The sequence below is a fragment of the Podarcis liolepis genome, assembly GCF_965112155.1.
Source record: "Podarcis liolepis genome assembly, chromosome: 7".
In the NCBI taxonomy this organism is placed as follows: Eukaryota; Metazoa; Chordata; class Lepidosauria; order Squamata; family Lacertidae; genus Podarcis; species Podarcis liolepis.
In genome coordinates this window covers 23,989,327-24,008,957 of record NC_139561.1, presented here as the reverse complement: position 1 = coordinate 24,008,957, position 19,631 = coordinate 23,989,327, and the positions used below count along the sequence as shown (strand labels likewise).

Genomic DNA, 19,631 nt, shown 5'->3' with positions numbered 1-19,631 from the left:
GTGACGAAGCTGCTCTGGCGAGCCAGCACCAGCGCAGCACACGGAAACGCCGTTTACCTTCCCGCTAGAAAGCGGTACCTATTTATCTACTTGCACTTTAGGGGTGCTTTCGAACTGCTAGGTGGGCAGGAGCTGGGACCTCAGACGGGAGCTCACCCTGCCGCTGGGATTCGAACCGCCAACCATGCGATCGGCAAGCCCTAGGCGCTGAGGATTTACCCACAGCGCCACCCGCGTCCCCTACAAGAAATAGTACCTCGGGTTAAAAACTTTGCTTCAGGATGAGAACAGAAATCGCGGTGCAGCGGCGGCAGGAGGCCCCATTAGCTAAAGTGGTGCTTCAGGTTAAGAACAGAACTCTGGAACGAATTAAGTACGTAACCAGAGGTACCACTGTAAGATCACTGCCAAGCAAACACAGAGAGACTCTCCCCATTTCTCGAAACAAATTAAAAAAACTTCCAGTAGCACTTTAGAGACCAACTAAGTTTGTTATTGGTATGAGCTTTTGTATGCATGCACACTTCTTCAGATAGTTTCTGGTATCTGAAGAAGTGTGCATGTACACGAAAGCTCATACCAATAACAAACTTAGTTGATCTCTAAGGTGCTACTGGAAGGATTTTTTAAATTTTGTTTCGACTACAGCAGACCAATATGGCTACCTTTGTTGTTGTTGTTTTGTTGTGTCCGATTCTTCGTGACCCCATGGACCAGAGCACGCCAGGCACTTCTGTCTTCCATAAAGGTAAAGGGACCCCTGACCATTAAGTCCAGTCACGGACGACTCAGGTTGCGGCGCTCATCTCGCTTTATTGGCCGAGGGAACTGGTGTACAGCTTCCGGGTCATGTGGCCAGCATGACTAAGTCGCTTCTGGCGAACCAGAGCAGCGCACGGAAACGCCATTTACCTTTCCGCCGGAGCAGTACCTATTTATCTACTTGCACTTTGATGTGCTTTCAAACTGCTAGGTTGGCAGGAGCAGGGACCCAGCAACGGGAGCTCACCCCGTCACAGGGATTCGAACCACCAACCTTCTGATCAGCAAGTCCTAGGCTCTGGTTTAACCCACAGCACCACTGTAACTCTCCCCATTTCTGAAACACTAATGGCTTTATGTCCTCATACCCATCAGGCCACCCAATTGCTCCTTTCCTCTCTCTCACTGGGAGGGGTCCAGCTCTGCACCAGAGCAAGCTGTCAGACTGTGGGGAGGGATGATATAAAAAACTATATACTACTAATTCTCAGCTATATAATTGTACCATGAATGGTGCTACACAACCCCGACTCGAGAAATAACCAATCTGTTACTAGTGCTAACAGGCACAAACCTCAACTCTGTACTCAATGTAGCCCTGAAGGTCAGTGTAAACACAGTTGTTGAAGTGAATCAGTGGCTCTGCTCTTCTCCACTTCATATATTTGGTATGGCTTGAAAAACTGCTCACGGGGTTGTTGTGACGACAAGCCTGATCACCATCATAATTCCCTCAGGGTAGAGACCTCTCATAACTGCTTGTTTGTAAAACACGGCATTAGACCGGCGGTGCAACCTGTCAGTGTGGTAATGATTACACGTTGATCAACCCGAAAATATCTTGCAACACCAACCTTCTATAGCTGGGTCGAGACCTACAAGGAGGTCATGTCCTGACTGAGATTGATAGTTGTTTATTTTTGTTCTTATAAGCAATAATCATTAGATGTTGATCCACATTGCAACATCACACTCTGACCTGAGGGTGGTGGTGTTATTTAGATGTCACAAAATATTAAGTTGCAACCAACACCACGTGGGTCACCTCCCTACCCTGTTAAAGATGTGATCCAAAATATGTTTACTAATAAGTCTAATTAAATTCAACAAGACTTGATCTCCGAAAACGTGCATACGATTGCAGGACTTAGGGACCCGAGTTAACTAAGTTTCCACCATAATATACCTGCTAGTCATCAACATCTGGAACTCCCTTTTAAGATTTTGCCAGGTTTAGAATTGCAGCATAATTGTTTGCAGCGTTGCAGGTTAAAACCGAAATGGCTATAAAGACGGACAGGTCTATTTTGCGCAGGAAATGCATTTTACAGGCCTATCCGGTGCTCGGAAATAAGCCCCCACTATCGCATTCAACGGGACTTTCCCTCAGGTAAGCACATGCGGCTCCCAAAGCCTCGCACTGAGCTCAAGCAGGAGATTCAGGTTGAGCAGGGAACACGATCTCCACCCCACATTACACTTTAGCGCGCGCGCATCGAGCAAACGCGCACTCCCCGCCCGGCCAGGAAGAGGAATCCCCCTCCCCCTAACAACCGGACAGCCAATCAGAGATAGGGATCTGTTACTAAGGTGTAGCGTCCTCGAGGGAGATGGAAACATGGCGGCCTCCAGGCCTGGATCTTACTGTGGGGAGGTGAAAGAGCTGCGTCGGGACGGTGAGCGGCGGCGGGAGGAATAGATAGCTTGCCCCAGGAGGACTGTTAACGTGATGGATTTAAATAAGAAGAAATATTGCGGGGGGGGGGCATTGCCTGTGTTTTTGGAACAGTCATGCGCTGTGACTAATAAATAGAACCTCCATGGACAGAAGCAGTCTATCAGGTGACAAGAGCCACATAGAGAAAGTTATCGCCCACATTTAGGGAAGTTTTTAATATTTAATGCTGTATTGTTTTTAACACTTGATTGGAAGCCACCCAGAGTGGCTGGGGAAACTCAGCCAGATGGGCAGGGTATAAATAATAAATTATTATTATATTATTATTATTATTTGCTACTTTTACACACAAACACACATGCACACAGATTAGGACATGGGAGAGCAGGGTTCCAATCCCTACTCAGCTGCTAGGAAGTTCACTGGGTAGCCTTGAGTGAGTCAAGTCAGTCCCTCAGCCTAAGCCTACCTCACAGGGTTGTTGTGGAGAGAGAGGTTGATATATGCCACCTTGAGCCCCTTGGTAATGTACAGTGGTACCTCGGGTTAAGTACTTAGTTCGTTCCAGAGGTCCGTTCTTAACCTGAAGCACCACTTTAGCTAATGGACCTAAAGAGCACGGAGCACGATTTCTGTTCTCATCCTGAAGCAAAGTTCTTAACCCAAGGTACTATTTCTGCATTAGCGGAGTCTGTAACCTGAAACGTATGTAACCCAAGGTACCACTGTAAATGTAATAATTACATTTTCTCATAAAGTTGTTGTTGTTTATTATTTTGTTTATAAGGCCAGATAAAGAGAAACTATAGGGAGCTTGTTTCTGTTCCTTCCTGCCCTAAACAGCACTCTGCTCCAGCTGATGTGCTTGGCCTTGTACTAGGGGGTCAGCATGCTCTGGCCTTGGCAGTCAGCTTGGAAACTATGGGCCTCACAGTTAGAGGGAGAACAACCTGGCTAGTTTTATTGATTTACTTACCGTAAGTTTTTATACTGCTTCATATTTCAACAGGAAACCCTAAGTGATTTACAAATGTCATCAAAAAAAGAATCAATTAATGGAATGCAGTACAGATTACACATTCAAAACCAAACTATACTACTGCCTATGAGAATAACAGTTATACATTTTAAGTTGCGTAACTGAAATAAACATCTCAAAAATATACATCAGTAAAACAACTAAGAGCCCCAGCTTCCATGGAGCTGTGGACAGTGATGTGCAGTGGGCAGTGACTAGAGTGTGAATGATGAAAATCTTGCTCCAAAGTCAGTCAAACACAGCTTAGACTAGGTTCCCTGCTATGAAACTTTGATGCCAGAAGATTTTTTGTGGCCCTTTAAGCTGCCCCTACATTTCCCCATTTAAAATAATATATTTTACTGAATTAAATAGTAATGAAGGTGATTTCAACATACTTGAGAGTTACATTCAGGGGATAAATAAAAAAAATTGCTCAGTAGTGCCTTAGAGACCAGCTAAGTATGTTCCAGCTATAAGCTTTTGTGTGCATGCACACTTCTTCAGATACCATGCACACAAAAGCTTATACCCAGAACATACTTAGTTGGTCTCTAAGGTGCTACTGAACATTTTATTTATTTATTTCGACTGCTTCAGACCAACACTGAATCTAGATTCAGGGGATAGTGTATGAAGCCAAAATCGCATATAGTCAAAATATACTGGGTTCAATGGTGGGTGGGATTGCCAAAGTCTTTTTTCCTGAATGCCCACCCCCTTTTTAATATATATATATTCAAACGTGTAAAGCTGACTGCACACATTAAATGTGTGTAAGTTGCAAAAGTTTTAAAATACTGTAGAATAGCTGCTGGGACCGTATTTTGGAAAGCAGCCTTGAGAATTGCAGTTCTTGTCATGCAGCCCCCAGAGGGGTGACCAAGTGACCTTCAGCCTGAAATAGTCACCTTGATCTAGCTCAATACGATCTCAGGCAGAGAAAGGGCTTTCTCATTACCTGTCTCCTGAAATTCTGTTAGCTGGAGATGCTGGGGATTGAACCTGAGACATTCTGTATACAAACCCTTATTTATTTTCTTCTAAGACAAAGAGCCTTTTAAAAAACTAGATCCATTGAGCAGGTTCAGGATTGGCAAAAATAATTTTCTTATCCATTCCTGTAGCTAACTTACATCCTTTGCTGTCACAAATGGTCACTTAGTTACTTCTAAAAAAGAATTAGAGGAAATCATATCTATGATTATTAGCCATGGCAGCTTAACTAGACTCTCCATGTGTAGGGTCAGTGTCTGAATGCCAGTTGCTAAGGGCAAAGAACAGCAAATAATCTTTAAATGAGTCTCAAAACTGTTGGAATTTTTCTTCAGTGCATAGAGGAAACTTATGAAAAAAAATTTTATTGTATATATTGAAAGTGGGTTGCTTTGTTTTTATTTTAAGTATTTAAGATCCTCATTTCAATTGCTTCTGCTGTTTTTGGACATCTTATACTTCTGCATTTCTTCCTTTCAGGTTATGGAGTTTACGTATACCCTAATTCTTTCTTCCAGTATGAAGGAGAGTGGAAGCAAGGGAGAAAACACGGTAAGGGAAACAAACTTTGTCCTCTGCCATTGTGAGGTTGGTATCATTCTAGCTTGCAAGAGGTGTTATTAAGTAGCACAAAGTGGGACCTGCAACAAAATGTTGTGGTTTGGAGTGCTCCCGTTCAGTGTGTCCTGGCCTGGACACTTGATGAGGCATGTGACCCTCACCTACTCCAGGTAGCAAGCTCCTCCCAGAGCTAGCAAGCCCCGCCCTGGACTGTGGGTCTTTGCCTGCCTTCCCTCAAAACTGACAGCTGTAAGTTCTGGAATCCTGAGATCGGGGTGGTACAACCCATTTTGCCGCTTGAGGCAAAACAGGAAGGGCGACCCTGCTCTGTCACACCACCACCAGTGGGGCACTCACCACCACTGCGCCACCTGCCGGAGGCACTGCAGCTGTACGACCATCTCCCCCTTGCCACGTTGCACCGAGCTGCAGCCCAGCAGCAAGGGTTAAATAGTCGAGAGAGAGTTAAAGCTTAAGAATTACATCTCCTGTCATAGGGTATCAGGAGATTGATAGTAAAGTTGTTCAAAGTTGCTGCTTTTAAAAGTTGCTTCTCTGGCTGGCTCTCCCTTGCTTGCTCTCCAAATAATCCGCTCCATCCCTATCCATTTTTTAAAAAATGATTAGATATGTGCAGTATTGTACTGCCCGTCTCTTTGTCTATTTTGATTATCTTACCTATTTCCCCCTGTCTCCAATCCACAGAATTCCTTAAAACAGGCAGTTTCTGGTTGTTGCTGAGACCTTTCAGGTTTTTTTTTTTTATTTTTTCAGGTCACGGGAAGTTGCTGTTTAAAGATGGAAGTTATTATGAAGGCGAGTTTGTAGATGGGGAAATTAAGGGCAATGGACTCAGATACTGGGCATCTACAGGTGGGTTTTTGTGGTACGTTCTCTGTACATTGTAGTACATTCACGGATTGGCGAAGCAGTTCTGTTCTTAAATGTTGATGCTTTGTCATTGACTAAGATGCTTTCATCCTAATGGCCTCTGGCTAAACTCCCCAGGTCCTAGAGAGCAAAGGACAAGGTAAGCAGAAGAAAGCCTTAGGTAAATGGGGAGTGGCTTGAGTGAGGGCTTAGAAAAGTAACAACCCAGGAGGCTAGGAAAAGAGGATTGCCATCAAGTCCAAAAGAATGAGGGGGCGAGAGTATGGGACAATTATGCTTTCCCTAGGAAAACACGCTTGATGCTAACATTGTCAGCTTTTAGGTTCCAGTCTAAGACATTCCTCTTTGCTCAGGCTTTGGGTTTTTAATCTAGATTGCACCATGGTATCGGTGTTAGAAACTCAGATATATAAGCTAATTGCCAAATGTCACCTTAAACATGGGTTATGGTCGCCACAACATACAGTCGTACCTCGTTTTGTGGCCGAGAGCCATTCCGGAGCCCCAGCTGCTAGCCAAAAAGGACACAGGGCAAAGTGCCGCGTCCGCGCATGTGTGCGGAGCGGTTTGTACTTCTGTGCATGCACGAAATACGATTTAGTGCTCCTGCGCATGCGCAAGTGGCAAACCCGGAAGTACCATTCTGGTACTTCCGGGTTTGCTGCAGACGTTCGCCGGAATGGACGCTAGACAAAGTGGACATTCGCAGAGGTATTACTGTAATGTCTAGGCATTCATTTTTAATCAATGAACTTTGTTTTTGTTCATTTTATTTCTATACCACTTTATATTTTAAAGCAAAAATCTCAAAGCAGTTTACAGAACATCAAATAAAACAATCCAGAATAAAACAAATTCAAGCTTCAAGGAAAATATTTCAGATTCTTCTCTAAGCGACATTTTGCTTTCCCCATTTTTTATTTACCTACTTAATTTATATAGCTTCCCCATTGCAGAAGTACTCCAGGAAGCCAGTGTGGTGTACTGGTTAGAGTGTTGGACTAGGACTTGGAAGATCATGGTTCAAATCCCCACTTGGTCATGAATCTCACTAGGTGACCATGGACCAGTCACAGCCTCTTTACCTACCTCACAGGGTCGTTATAGGGGTTAACTGAGGGGTGAACATGTACTTCTTGGAGAAAAGGCTGGGATATAAATGTAATAAATAAGCCCTTCTGCTTACCTGCTTAAGAAAGCTAGACGGGTCACGTCTGTGATTTATGGCCTGTTTTTGCTGCTCATCATCTGTTTGTTTGTTTGTTTGTTTGTTTATTATTTCCATTTGTAGTCTTTTTACTATCTGAAGCAGTTTACAGTAGATAAGAATATATAAATATTTATGTATACACAAATAAGTGCAATAAAAACCATGTCAAATGATTTATATAAAAAACAAAACAAAAAAACATACATAAACAATCTCCATATGCCTAAACATAATAGCAACATAAATAAAGTCAGAGAGCATTGCAAGGCAGCGTATATTATACACTATATCTATCAAGCAACTGCTCATACTCTTCACTATTGTAACTCACATACAAAAGGTTACTGCCAAGCATACAAATGTGCTCTACTCTTCCCATCTCTGAAGCACTAATGGACTCATGATGCAACACCCACTAGACCATCTAATATTCCTCTCCCATCTCTCTCCTGAGAGGGGCCCTATTTTAAACCAGAGCAGGCAATTGTCCTGCTGGGTATAAAACTACTTCCATCCACTCACTCCCAGCTACATAATTGTAACATCCACCTTCCAGGGCGGCTGGATAACATTCATCTTTTTTATTCGTCTTTTTATTATCATCTTGTTGGATGGCTTCTTTCAGAAATTTTTGTTCTGTTGCTTTTTTATTCTATGTATTTTGTCTTTCACATCTCCTCCTCTCTGAAGTCCGATTAACTTGAGGTGCCAGGGATTGAACCTGGGACCTTCTCCATGGAAGGGAGATGCTCTACCCCTGAGCTACAGCCCTTTTCTAAGATTTTGTTCGTTTTAATATGGTCTCATAAGAATCTCTTGCCAATGGACTCTTTTGTTGAATTAGGCTTCAGGTTACTTCATTCCTCCTTGTCACCAAAGCTTATTGCCTGCAATCGAAACATCCTCTTATGCCTGTGTATAGGTATAAATACGGGGGGGGGTCATTCTTTCTTCATTGGAGCCTGCTTCTTTCACATGCTTCACATATTGCAAAATTCATGGAGACAGGTGCTTCTGTGTCGAGATTAATGTGCTGCCTGTGTGTAAACATGTAACTGCATGCACATTTCTTGCAAAATTGCAGGTGGCTGCTGCTGCTTCCACCATCCGTAGTTTCAAAGATGCAGTGCAAATCCTGCTTATTCAACCACCCTTTATCAATTTCAGTTTTAGTTTCAAATTTCATTTATTCTTGTTTTGAAATGCTTTTGTTTATAGAAAGCTGGTAAGGTATGCACTGGCTCAAGCATGCAAGGCCTGAGCAGGTTTACTCTGAAGTAAGTCTCACTTAGTCCAAGGGGACTTAGGACCATGGCACTAATTGCATTCATAGTGCTACTTCATTTCTGCTCTCTTTAATGAATGGTTTGAATGACTGTCTGCCATCAAAAAGCTGTTAAGTTGACTATGAAATTAAAGTACTTCTTACCCATCCCTTAACCATAAAGAACATACTACGAATCTTTTATTTTCTTTTTTTTTAATATGGCACTAATGTCATTTTAAGATACCTTGGTGTTAAAGACCTAAAGGAATACGGATTACGATTCCATTAGTTTGTAAGATAAAGACCCAATGAACACTTCCTTTGTTCTTGATTAAGCTGCCCTGGTAATAAAAAGCGGTTGGTAATTATTCACTTGTAATGTCTTGTATCAAGAACAGAACGGTCAAAATCTTTATTGGAACACCAAGGATTATTAAGTCGCATTTGCCGGAGCAATTTCCTCCCTGTGTTTTACTTTATCATATATTTGATTCAAGGGAATACTTATTCTGGCCAGTTCCTCTTTGGAGAGCTGCACGGGCATGGAGTCATTCGCTATGCAGATGGTGGAAAATATGAAGGGGAGTTCTCCTGTGGAATGCGAGAAGGTAAGCTGAAAGACAGGGTTGAGGCCATGGAACTAGGAAAGTTCCCCTCTTACACACACCAGGTTGCATATTCAGAACATCATTAAAAATAGCATAGTGGGAGATAAGCAGATTTCTTTATCTCCACCCAAGTGTTCTTTTTATTTGTATGCAAGTACACAGAGAGCTGCCTTATACAGAATCATACCACTGACCCATCTTAACTCAGTACTGTGTATACTAGGTGTGGGGAACATTTGGCCCTCCAGATATTGTTGACCTACAGCTCCCATTAACCCCAACTAGCATGATTAGTGGCCAGGTATGATGGACGTTGTAGTTCAGCAATATCTGGAGACCCAAAGTCTCCCCACACATGGTCTACATTGACTGGCGGTGGCTCTTCACAGGAGTCTCTCAGCCCTACCTGGAGATGCCAATAATTGAACCTGGGACCTCCCCCATGCAAAACAAGCGTTCTAATATTCGGCCAGCACCCTTCCCTTAAGACATAGGAAGCTGCTGCTGTCTGACTAGTTCAGTATTGTCCGCACTGGTAGCAGCTCTCTGGACATGGTTGTTTCCCAGCCTTACCTGGAGATGCAGGGATTGAAACTAGGACCTTCTGCATGCAAAACAGGTGCTGAACCATTGAGCTACAATCCTTCCTGCACAGTAACTATGGTGTACTGACATTTCATTTTAGGGTGGATCTAAACCCGGGGAGGGGACGACGACGACGGGACTCTATAAATAAGTCAGAAATCAGATCATTATAACCAAAGAAAAAAATCCCTATGGAAAATGGCATTTTAAAAATTCCTGCTCTCTGGCACCATCTGGTGTTGCATGTTTATAGCGCATTCAAATTGCTGTTTCTTTACTAATGTAGCTGAGTCCTTACTGTTTCTGAAATGATACCACCATCACTTATAAGGAATAGGTAAGATATATGTCCTAAGTGAAGGAGAACAGTGGTACTTCCAAATCCTACCTGCTCCAGCTCATTGATATTCCGGCCCTCTGCAAAGAGAGAAGACTTCCAGCTTCACACGTTTGCCCTTACACCTGTAAAAGGTCTGCAGAGTGACATGCCAGAGAGGGCAAGGCTTAGCAGCACACACACATCCAACTCCATATTGTGAGTTTATGTACATGCAATTTTAAAAAGTTGACACAGGGCCAAGGATAGGTAACCTGTGGCCTTCCAGGTATAGCTGGACTGCAGCTCCTATCATCCCAGACTATGGACCATGCTGGGTGGGGCCAGCAAGAGGTGGAGCCCAAAAGCATCTGGAGGGTCAAAGGTCCCTCGTCCCTGTGTTAGATCAAATGCACCAGTACATTTTCTGATGTAATTCCAGCTGAAAGGATAAGAGCTGCTCTTGCATATATACATTTCCTAGTGAATTTTTGCCCCGTGTGAATTCATGTTAACTGGTGGGCTGTAAGGGGTGGCATCTGAATTCCCTGCTTCAGGCCCCAAAATATATTGTGCCAGCCTAGAGTCTTGGGATTTAGATTAAGGCTCCAGTTTAATCAGAAGCACTGGTTTATATGCTATTGTGCTTTTTATTAGTTCAAAGTACTTCCACTTATGCAAGCACACACACACCCCCTCAGATTTTTGGCTATATCCCTCATGTCACATCCCGTACTGTTCTGGAGGGTTCTGCAGCTTTCAGTAGCACCCTTTGCAGGACTGCAGTGCATTGGATGGCTTTGGTGAAAATCTGGACAGGGTGGGTTTGCATGAGTGGAAGTGCTTTCTGTTTGCACAGAAACACCTTTTGATTCAAGGGACTGATTGGAAGTGCATTTGAGTGAAGTTGGGAGTCACTTTGAACATTGTGCAATGCCTTGTGGGTGACAGGACGCACCAGGGACTTGTGTTTCCTATCCTCCACACTTACTTGCACAATCAGGTGTGGAACTTGAAAATATCCCTCCACTCGCCATGTTCAGATATGCAATAGGAACATAAGAAGACATCTTTTGGACCAGACCAGTAGCTCATCTAGTACAGCATCCTTTTCTTACAGTGGCCAACCAGGTGCCCCAAAGTAAAGCCCAGAAACTAGAACTGAGTATGACAGTTCTCTCCACCTGTGATTCCCAGCAATTGGTATTCAGAGGCATATTATCCCAATGGTGGAGGGAGAAACATTATTATGGCTAGAAGCTCTATTCCCAAGTCATGAGCTTATGTATTTGGTCTTGGGGTGGAATGGGAAGAGGTGAGGGCTCTGCTTTGGACATGACAAAGAAACATTGAGATTAGGAAGCACATTTCTGGGTTTGCTCTTGGTTGGTAGATGGAAGTCTCCTTCCTTTTTTTGCTCCCATTTTCCTCCTCTTTTCAGGCCACGGGTTACTGACTGACAAGGATGGACAAATATATCAAGGAAGCTTCCATAGCAACAAAAAACATGGAGGAGGGAAAATGATCTTCAAGTAAGTCCCCCCCCCCCATTCTGTTCTTCTTAATTGGATGTTGTTTTCAGGTTTAGCTTGAAACTACCGAGTGTCAATTCAAAAAGCAGCACCAACAAATCATATCATGGACTGTGTCAGGGATTCATTCATACCTGAAGCAAAGTCAAGCAGAGCAGGCAACAATAGTACCAGTTGGCAGACAGCCCAAGGAGGATGCAGAAGCATAAACAAAACCATTTGTGATGTCAATTTTGCGTAAGTGGTTATGGTGCACCATTAAGAAAAATAGCAGTGGGAGTGCCCAATCAAAATTTTATTTTATATACCATTTAATGCCAGAAATAGGCTTCTTAGCAGTTTACAACTATAAAAAAACAGTGAAACAAACATTAAGTTATAAGCACCTGTAATTAAAATAGTGTGGAGGTACTCTGGATTCATTATTGTCGCCTGAGGCTCAAGTTGCCTCAGTGGCATAGAGTGCCTTCCATCATTATTATGATGCATAATATGGATACTTTTAGTAGATGTGAAGGATATAAATAAATAAATTACCCGTTAAATTTCAAACTTACCCAGCAGCATTTCTGAGCCAGCTACTTTTTCTCTCTTGGTCATCTTGGAGTAAGTATTTATTTCTTGAATTCTCAATGGTTGTACAAGCAACCTGAGAATTTTCACCTTCTTATTTGTTTTTAGAAATGGGGATGAATTTGAAGGAGACTGGATCCTGGACCAGAGACAAGGTCACGGAATGCTTCACTGTGCCAATGGAACTGTATACGAGGTAAGAGCGTCATGAGAATCCATACAATAATGAGATCTTTCCTGCCTTCTGGTTTCATTAGACGGCCTACAGGGCCCTTTGTATGGCTTATAGGGGCATCTGTACTGTGAGATTTCTTACGAGAAAGTAGCACTGAGCCTCCTTACCTATTGCTCCCTGTTCCAAAGCTTCCCTACATTGTTGAACCTCATCCCTGTCCTCAGCTTGTTCTTGTGCAGGTTTTTACCACCACCCAGACTTCTAGCTTTTTCTTCCCTCACAGAAGTTGGACTGCAACTCTCTTAAATTCCCTCAGCATCTGAGCATTCTACCACAATGCTCAGCATTCTACTTTTTAAATCAGTGGATGTCTTTTTTAAATAGCTGAATAACCTAACTGATTTTGTTCTCTAAAGTTTCAGCCCAGATAATTTATTTTAAAATTTGAATTATATTTTCATAGTTTTCTAGATCTAAATATTGCCTGTTTGGAACACCTGTGTGATCTTGCTGCCCTTTGGCAGGCTTACATATTGTATAAATCTCTTTATTGCATATTTTGATGGGATTGCTGGCATTAACAGTTTCCTAGGTTTTATTCCTCTTTCCTTTTAAGATACCTCCCCCCCCCCCACTCTGCCTCACCTCACTTTTCTGAATATCTGGTATCATTACAACACATGGCTTGTCCTGTTACATTGCTCAGAGCATGCAGAAAGGCCATTCATGCATAATAATGTCGGAAATTAAAAAATGGGCACCTGCTGATTATCTGTCTGTTAAGATGTCAGATGTGTTCAGAGATTGTCTCACATGAAGCTAGCCTAGTGTGTTTGTAGCTAAGCAGATAGAATCTTAATGGTAGTCGGTGCAGTTTAAAATCTTCTGAAATCCACATTTTTCTTTCTCAGCTGGTTTGCAGAACAGGCAGCTTGCCACATACTAAGAACTCGCCACAATCTATATTACTGGCTACAATAGAATGGTTCTTTCAAGCCTAATTTGAGCAGAAGGAAGGGAACTCTGTGAGCTCTGTGGAAGGCATTTGAGGGCATTCATGCTTCATGGGTGACCCCTTTCTCTGACTACTGCAACAGATTGCAAATACCCTAACCATTCCAATACTTTTCTAAAAAGAAAGGTAACATTTGTCCTATTTTATGGAGGGCAGTCCTCTATTTCAAAGAGTCATAAATTTGTTTTTTGTTCTCTTTAAATCTTGATTGTTTGCTTGTTTGTTTTAGTTAACAACAAGTTTCAATCTTAATATGTTAATTTTGTCATCAAAGCACAGTCCCATAATTCATCAGGCCCGTCCTTTATCAAAGGTAGTGTTTGTGACTTCTGTTTACTTATTTTTGCATATACAATTCTGGCTGCATTATCATATAAGCAGCCAACTCTCTATATTCACCTCTGACAAACCCATCTAAATAATATCATAAATAAGAACACTGAAAAGAGCAACATATCCCATTATCTTCTTCATAATTTTACTAATCATTTTCCAACAGGTTAGGGGTGGTTGTTTTTTGGCTTTTGGATATTGGATATTGCCTACAGATATGAGGGAACCTGCCTTCTTTTCTTTCACATTGGCGACAGAACTCTGGCTAATTATTTTTTATTTTATTTATTATAACTGGAGAAATGTAGCCTGGTGGGATGAGCTTAGAACAGTTTTGATACCTGTTATCACTGCTCTAACTTGAAAGTGTTCATATCAAAGGAGGGGGTGCATTATTATTACTTTTCGTCATGACAACAAATGTTAAAATATTGTCCTGCACAACATCTTTATATCTAAACATATTATTTTCTTTCCAGATTCTAATTTTTGAGCTAGCATGGTGATAGTGGTGTACTTTATAATACTCAATGTCAATCCCATTGTCTTAATTAGATTAGAAAAAGATCTTTTTTCCCTCATAATGCAGTGTGTAATTTTTCTTAATCAATGGATGCCATTTTGAATCAAGAATGGCAAACAGAACCTTTCAAAACTGCACAGATATTTGCCACTGATTTTAAAAAAGAATGGTTTTTTTTTGGGGGGTGGAGGGGGTTCTTAGAATTCCCAAGCAACGCCAGGTACGAGGCTGCTAGTAATAACATAGTTTTAAGTTAGGAGCTGCCAAACCCTCTCTCAGCTTTACATAATACAACACTAATGCCTTTTGAAAACAAATGGTATTTGAAGGGCTGTCCTATCCAAGTCCAATTTGAAGAGAAAGACCCAACAGAAGAGAGAGCAGCAATCTGCACAGAAGGAAAAGCAATTGCTCGGGTGGCCATGTGTCCTACTTTATAGAGGATAGTCCTTGCATCTGAAAGGTTATCAGAGGGCAGTCCTCTTTGATGGGTCTTGAACTTTACCATCAACAATTTGCAGCACTTGGACAGCAGACAGCACAGGAACACAGACCACTTGGTCATAGTCTTCCCCACTATGGTGAGATGCATTGTGTTTCTGTTTAATTTACGGTAATTATTTCTAAAGTTCCAAGTGTACACATTAATATGTCCTCTTTTTTTTGGTGATGAACAAGTGGCCCACTCTACTCCTCTTGTTTATAGATGAAGCTTTATTCTGCTTCTGTGATTCTAAATGTTGTCATTTGTACTCCAGATATTTTGATCAAACTTGAAATTGTTAGCCACCTTGAATTCACAAAGAAAAGCAAAATAGAAAAAATGTTACATATATGTTGCCTTAAGAATATTGTGTGTATACTACTCTTTGTGTATTAGAGGTTTGATAGTCGTGAAATATCGTTAACCAAAATACTGTTTTTGAAATCGTGTTAATTGGTGATAAAGCAGGAAGGTCTTTAGTGTTTCATTGCTTTGCAAAATTGCATGCAGCTGGTTCTGTACTTGTTTTCTACCACTTGATGGCTCTCTAACATTTGCTTTTTTAAAATGGAACTTATTCCCTCTAAGGTTTTCCCTGGCCACGCTACAAAGTTGTGGCTCCAGGCTTAGCTAGCCCAGGAGTTGCTGGAAGAGAGAGGGGAAAGGGAATCAAGGTCCAGCCAGAATTGAGGCCATTGCGGGGACCAAATAACCAGCACTTCTGGGTGGAACAAAGAAACAGCCAGCTTTGTTGGAAGCCTGTGAGACTCAGAACTTGGTCTTGGCTGGCTGTGTGCAAATCTTTGCTTCCCTGCATAGCAGGCAGGATCAGAAAAGGCTCGGATAACATTCAACTTTAGGGGAGGATAAGACTTTTGGGACTTTTTAATTTTTAAAAAAGTAGATTGCTGTCAAGAGAGGACACACTGGAGGCTTGGAGTTCTATCCAACAGTCAACCCATGGGAATTAGTGGGCCTAAGTCATGCCTATTAATTTCAATTGATCTACTGTGAGTAGGGCTAATATTGGGAATTGCTCTCCCTTTCTCTCTCTGTCTCTCTCTCTTTCTCAGAATTTGCCTCACCTTAGCTGAAACTAACCCATAGTTAACCAGTGCTTGGATTATATTATTTTTAAAGCAACATTTATGTACTGCTTAATAATAATAATATCTCTAAGAGGTTTTTATTAATTAATTAATATTAATTAATTATTAATTAATTAATTAATTAATTAAACAGACTTTAAAAACAGTATACATTATAAAATATAAAAATACAAATAAAACCAACAGTTTAAAAACCCCAGATATAAATAATAAAATTATATGCCTGGGTAGGCTTTCCTCTAGAAAAATGTTTTTAGTAGGTGTTAAAAAAGTGCAGTATTCCAAGGAATAGTTGCTGCCAGCCAGAATAGACAATATGGACCTAGAGTAGGAGTGGGGACCCTCCATCCCATCAGCCAATTTTGGTCTGGCAGGGGTCCTAGTTTGGCTCGGGATGCTCCCCCCCCAAACTATACCAACCTGTCCTGCCCCTATGTGACATGTGATATGTGACATGTGTGGAGCTTGTAGAGATGTAGCAGACTTGAAGTCCCTGCCCATCAGTCACACTTCAAAGCACCATCCCTTTGCAAGTCATGCCAGGTGCTTTGAAGGCCCAGTCGCATCAGGTGATTGACAGGCGGGTGGCCCCACCCACCTGTGAAGTTTTCCTACAAGAGGTAGGGGAAGATGGTTCCTTGATGGATAAGGAATCTGACCTGTAAGCATCTTCCTACACTGGCTGAACTTAGATATTTCCAAGCGTGATGCGTGAAAGGGCTACCAAAAACTGATATTTGGAATTCCCTCCAGGAGACATATTGGGTAGTCGGGGGCCTGCCACATACTAGAAATCTAGTTTCTTCTATTTCTTCCTTTGCAGGCCAGACCCACCAGGAAGTCTGGGGTTCTGGCAGTCTCTGGTAGAATGCCATGCATAACATGCATATAGGCAGTGCTTTTTTCCAGGGGGTACTCAAGGTTATGCAGTACCGGCACCTTTTTATTGTTGTTAAAAAGTGTGGCACTTACTACAACAACTTCATGGTGAAGCACTGGCTATAGGTAATGAGTAATACAGGGCTATCTTCTTCATTCCAGCCCTATAGAAATGAACACTTTATATACATTAGAAAGTGTGATGGCTTCTATTAGAGTTGTATTTGGAAAAAATAATAGCTACGACATATTTTCCAGTTTTGTTTGAAGCGGCAGGACATTACTCAGTTAAAATTAGCTCTTGTTTGCATTTATTTATGTTATTAAAGATTCAGGGGATTGAATGTTCCTAGATCTGTTAGTCATCCTATTTACGTATTCTACAACTGTGTATATATGTGATCTAAAGCTTCCTAAGTCTGCCAACAGCAATAATCGTTCAGGATAATTGAGAGAAGCTGATGCATAAAATGCTTCTCATTTGGACATTATCAGTTTGCTGGAAAAACTGAAGAACAAAGTGCATGAGGTTGATCTTGCTGTCGGATTTTTGATCTAGCATCTTTCTGTGCTTAACAGCTTGGAATCTGGTGCAGAAAATAGGCTTTCTGAGAAACTTTTATTTTAAAATAACCCCTGCATGATTCTGGTCCTCATGGTTACAGAGTAGGGAGAGCTTAGCAACAACTGTTGACTTTTTTTGTTGTTCCTCTGTTGGAGAAGCTTTGGACAGGTAATATGTTAGTAGATTAAAATAGATTTCCAAAACACTGAAGTGCTGTATATAGCCGATACTTCTTTATTTATAAGTAGGCAACCCATAAGAAAAATATAATGGCAGCTTACAATGAAATAGTTAAAACACCATAGGTTTAGAAAATCATTAAGTGCAGAATAAATGACTGACCAATGATGAAACAAATTCACTACATATGCTTGATGAAACAAATACTTTCAGCAGGCAGCGATATCTTCTAGCCAGGAATAGTAAGGAGTCAGGGAAGTGCTGGTGAGCCCCCGCCGCTGAAAATTTGTTCCACCTCAAAAAAACACAAAAGTAGGGGTGATGGCCTTGTTCTCCCTTTCTCTGCCACCTCCAAATTTGAGGCAGACTTTTGATGTGCTGAAAGTTCTGCCTAATACAAATCCTAGGTTCAGTCCCCAGAAAAATGTTATTTGATAGCAGCTTCAGGAAAGACTTCGGTCTGTCAGCATAGATAGCTGTGGGCTAAATGGGTGACTAGTCTGGCTTGTTGGAAGGCTGCTTTCGAAGACTTAAATAGTGGCTCTAAAACTTGTTTTCATTGGGAACCACTATTTTGGGAGCTGGGGAGAAAGGGCAGAATAAGCACTTGTGCTGCAGTTGTTTTCCTGCAGAATGTTCTCTTTTCAATCTTCTTTGAAAAAGATTTCAGGAAGCAGTGCTTTTTTCCTAGGATCCTGAGGGGCCACTGCCTGTCAGAGTCAGCAGCGCTGAGCTACCAACCCGGTGCAGTGCAAAGCAGCTTCCAGTGTGCCGCTAGCATAATTCAAAAGGTGCTAATGCTTCCTTCTCAAATCAGCTATTGATCGATTCATCTTCAGCCCTCTCCTGTTTGTTGTGGCTGTTTCTTCGGCAGAGCAGATAGCAAGACTTTTTCTCCTTAATCTTTATGAAAAGCTCCTTCCTTGCAGGTGGGAGAAGCCCATAAGGTTAGCCACCTGTTCCGTGTCGTTTAACAGGTGTATCAAGCAGCAGGCCTTCCTCCGGGAAAGAAGACAAACTAAATGCAGCCAAAACACACAAAGAGGCAGCAACAGGGAAAGGCTGCAGCAAAGCATCTGCTAACTGGAAACTCTGCTGAAGCCAGAGATTTGCATGGTGGCAACAGTGTGTGTGTGTGTGTGTGTGTGTGTGTGTGTGTGTGTATTAGGATGTCATTAGAACAATTATTAGGGGAAGGGCCATAGCTCCATGGAAGAGCATGTTATTTGCATGTAGGAAATCTCACATTCATTCCCTGGCAGTCCTAGTCTTAAAGGGTCACAGAGAGCAAATTTGGAAAAGATGCTGGTGATGCATTGCCAACTAGTTTAGGCAGTGAAGAGCCAGGTCAACCTGTGGTCTAATAAGACAGTGTTGTATGTTTGTTTTCGTACACAGCTATTGAATTCCTTTATATAAAACACTCTTCTTTTCAAAATCGTTTTTGGGATAGGCAGTTAATACATTCTAATTCCCTCTGATGGCAAACTCAGGTGGTCGAGTGCCTATCAGTTTGGAAGTAGAACTGGGGCACCACAAAATAAGGTAGTGATTTCTGTACACTTGGGTGACTTACTATTCAGACATTTATAAGTCTGGAAATTAAAATGGAAAGCAAAGGAAAAACCAGCCCAACAAGAACCGTGGCCTCCAAAAGCCCAGCGGGGTGTCAGCTGGGGAAGAAAAACAGGCATGGTGTGAATTGGCCTGCTTGAATTGCTTCCATATCCAGATATTATTTATTTTCTGGTCACAAAATCAAAACGTTACAGAACATAAAAATATATGAGCTCAGATAAAAAGCGATGATGAGTTAAATGAAATCTTTACATTTAGGAATCTTGGAGTTTGTCATGTGGTTTTAAAAGTTAGAGCCCTCCAATGAAATGATTGACCAAGACTGTGAAGATTGACTAGTGAAAGACTGCACAATGTGGTATATCAAAGTTCTGTAGTTCTGTGCTTCAGTCTACATTGAAAAAGAACATGAAAAACTGACTCCACCTCTTTGTTACTCAAAGGACAATATCTGTTGCTTACAGAAGCTTTATTATATCCATCTAAAAAGTTTTGAGGGTAAGGCATTAAAGCATGCCAAAGAAAAGGGGGGAAAAGCTTCCTTAAACCAGATAACTGGTTTAAGCAAGGGTTAGAATTAAGACAGAGTGAATGGGGAAGAGAAGGACAAAGTCCTTGTAGATCAACATCTATTAGTCTGCATTTAACAATATGTTCAACTTGCTCACAGTTCCTAGATAAAGGATGAGAAGGAAATAGTCCTGCTGAAACAATGTTTTTCCAGCAATTTCTTTATTCAATTCGTTGTCATCTGTATTACAGCTTAATCTAGAATAAGCAAAAAGAGTGAAAA

At 41.6% G+C, this 19,631-nt stretch overlaps 1 protein-coding gene across 9 annotated transcripts in view; it reads left to right on the top strand.

Moving 5' to 3' along the window:
• Nucleotides 1-2,112: 2,112 nt before the first annotated feature.
• MORN1 (MORN repeat containing 1) overlaps nucleotides 2,113-19,631 on the top strand; it is a 119,630-nt gene continuing 102,111 nt past the window's right edge. For 7 of the 9 annotated variants that reach the window (XM_083513094.1, XM_083513095.1, XM_083513093.1 and 4 more), the window contains exons 1-6: nucleotides 2,318-2,438; nucleotides 4,935-5,006; nucleotides 5,790-5,888; nucleotides 8,881-8,991; nucleotides 11,334-11,424; nucleotides 12,106-12,193. In XM_083513094.1, coding sequence (XP_083369220.1) covers nucleotides 2,381-2,438; nucleotides 4,935-5,006; nucleotides 5,790-5,888; nucleotides 8,881-8,991; nucleotides 11,334-11,424; nucleotides 12,106-12,193 — 519 coding nt within the window. In that variant the 5' untranslated portion in view covers nucleotides 2,318-2,380. Of the gene's footprint in view, nucleotides 2,439-4,934; nucleotides 5,007-5,789; nucleotides 5,889-8,880; nucleotides 8,992-11,333; nucleotides 11,425-12,105; nucleotides 12,194-19,631 lie in introns of all 9 variants that reach the window. The other 2 variants (XM_083513092.1, XM_083513099.1) reach the window with 2 other exon arrangements.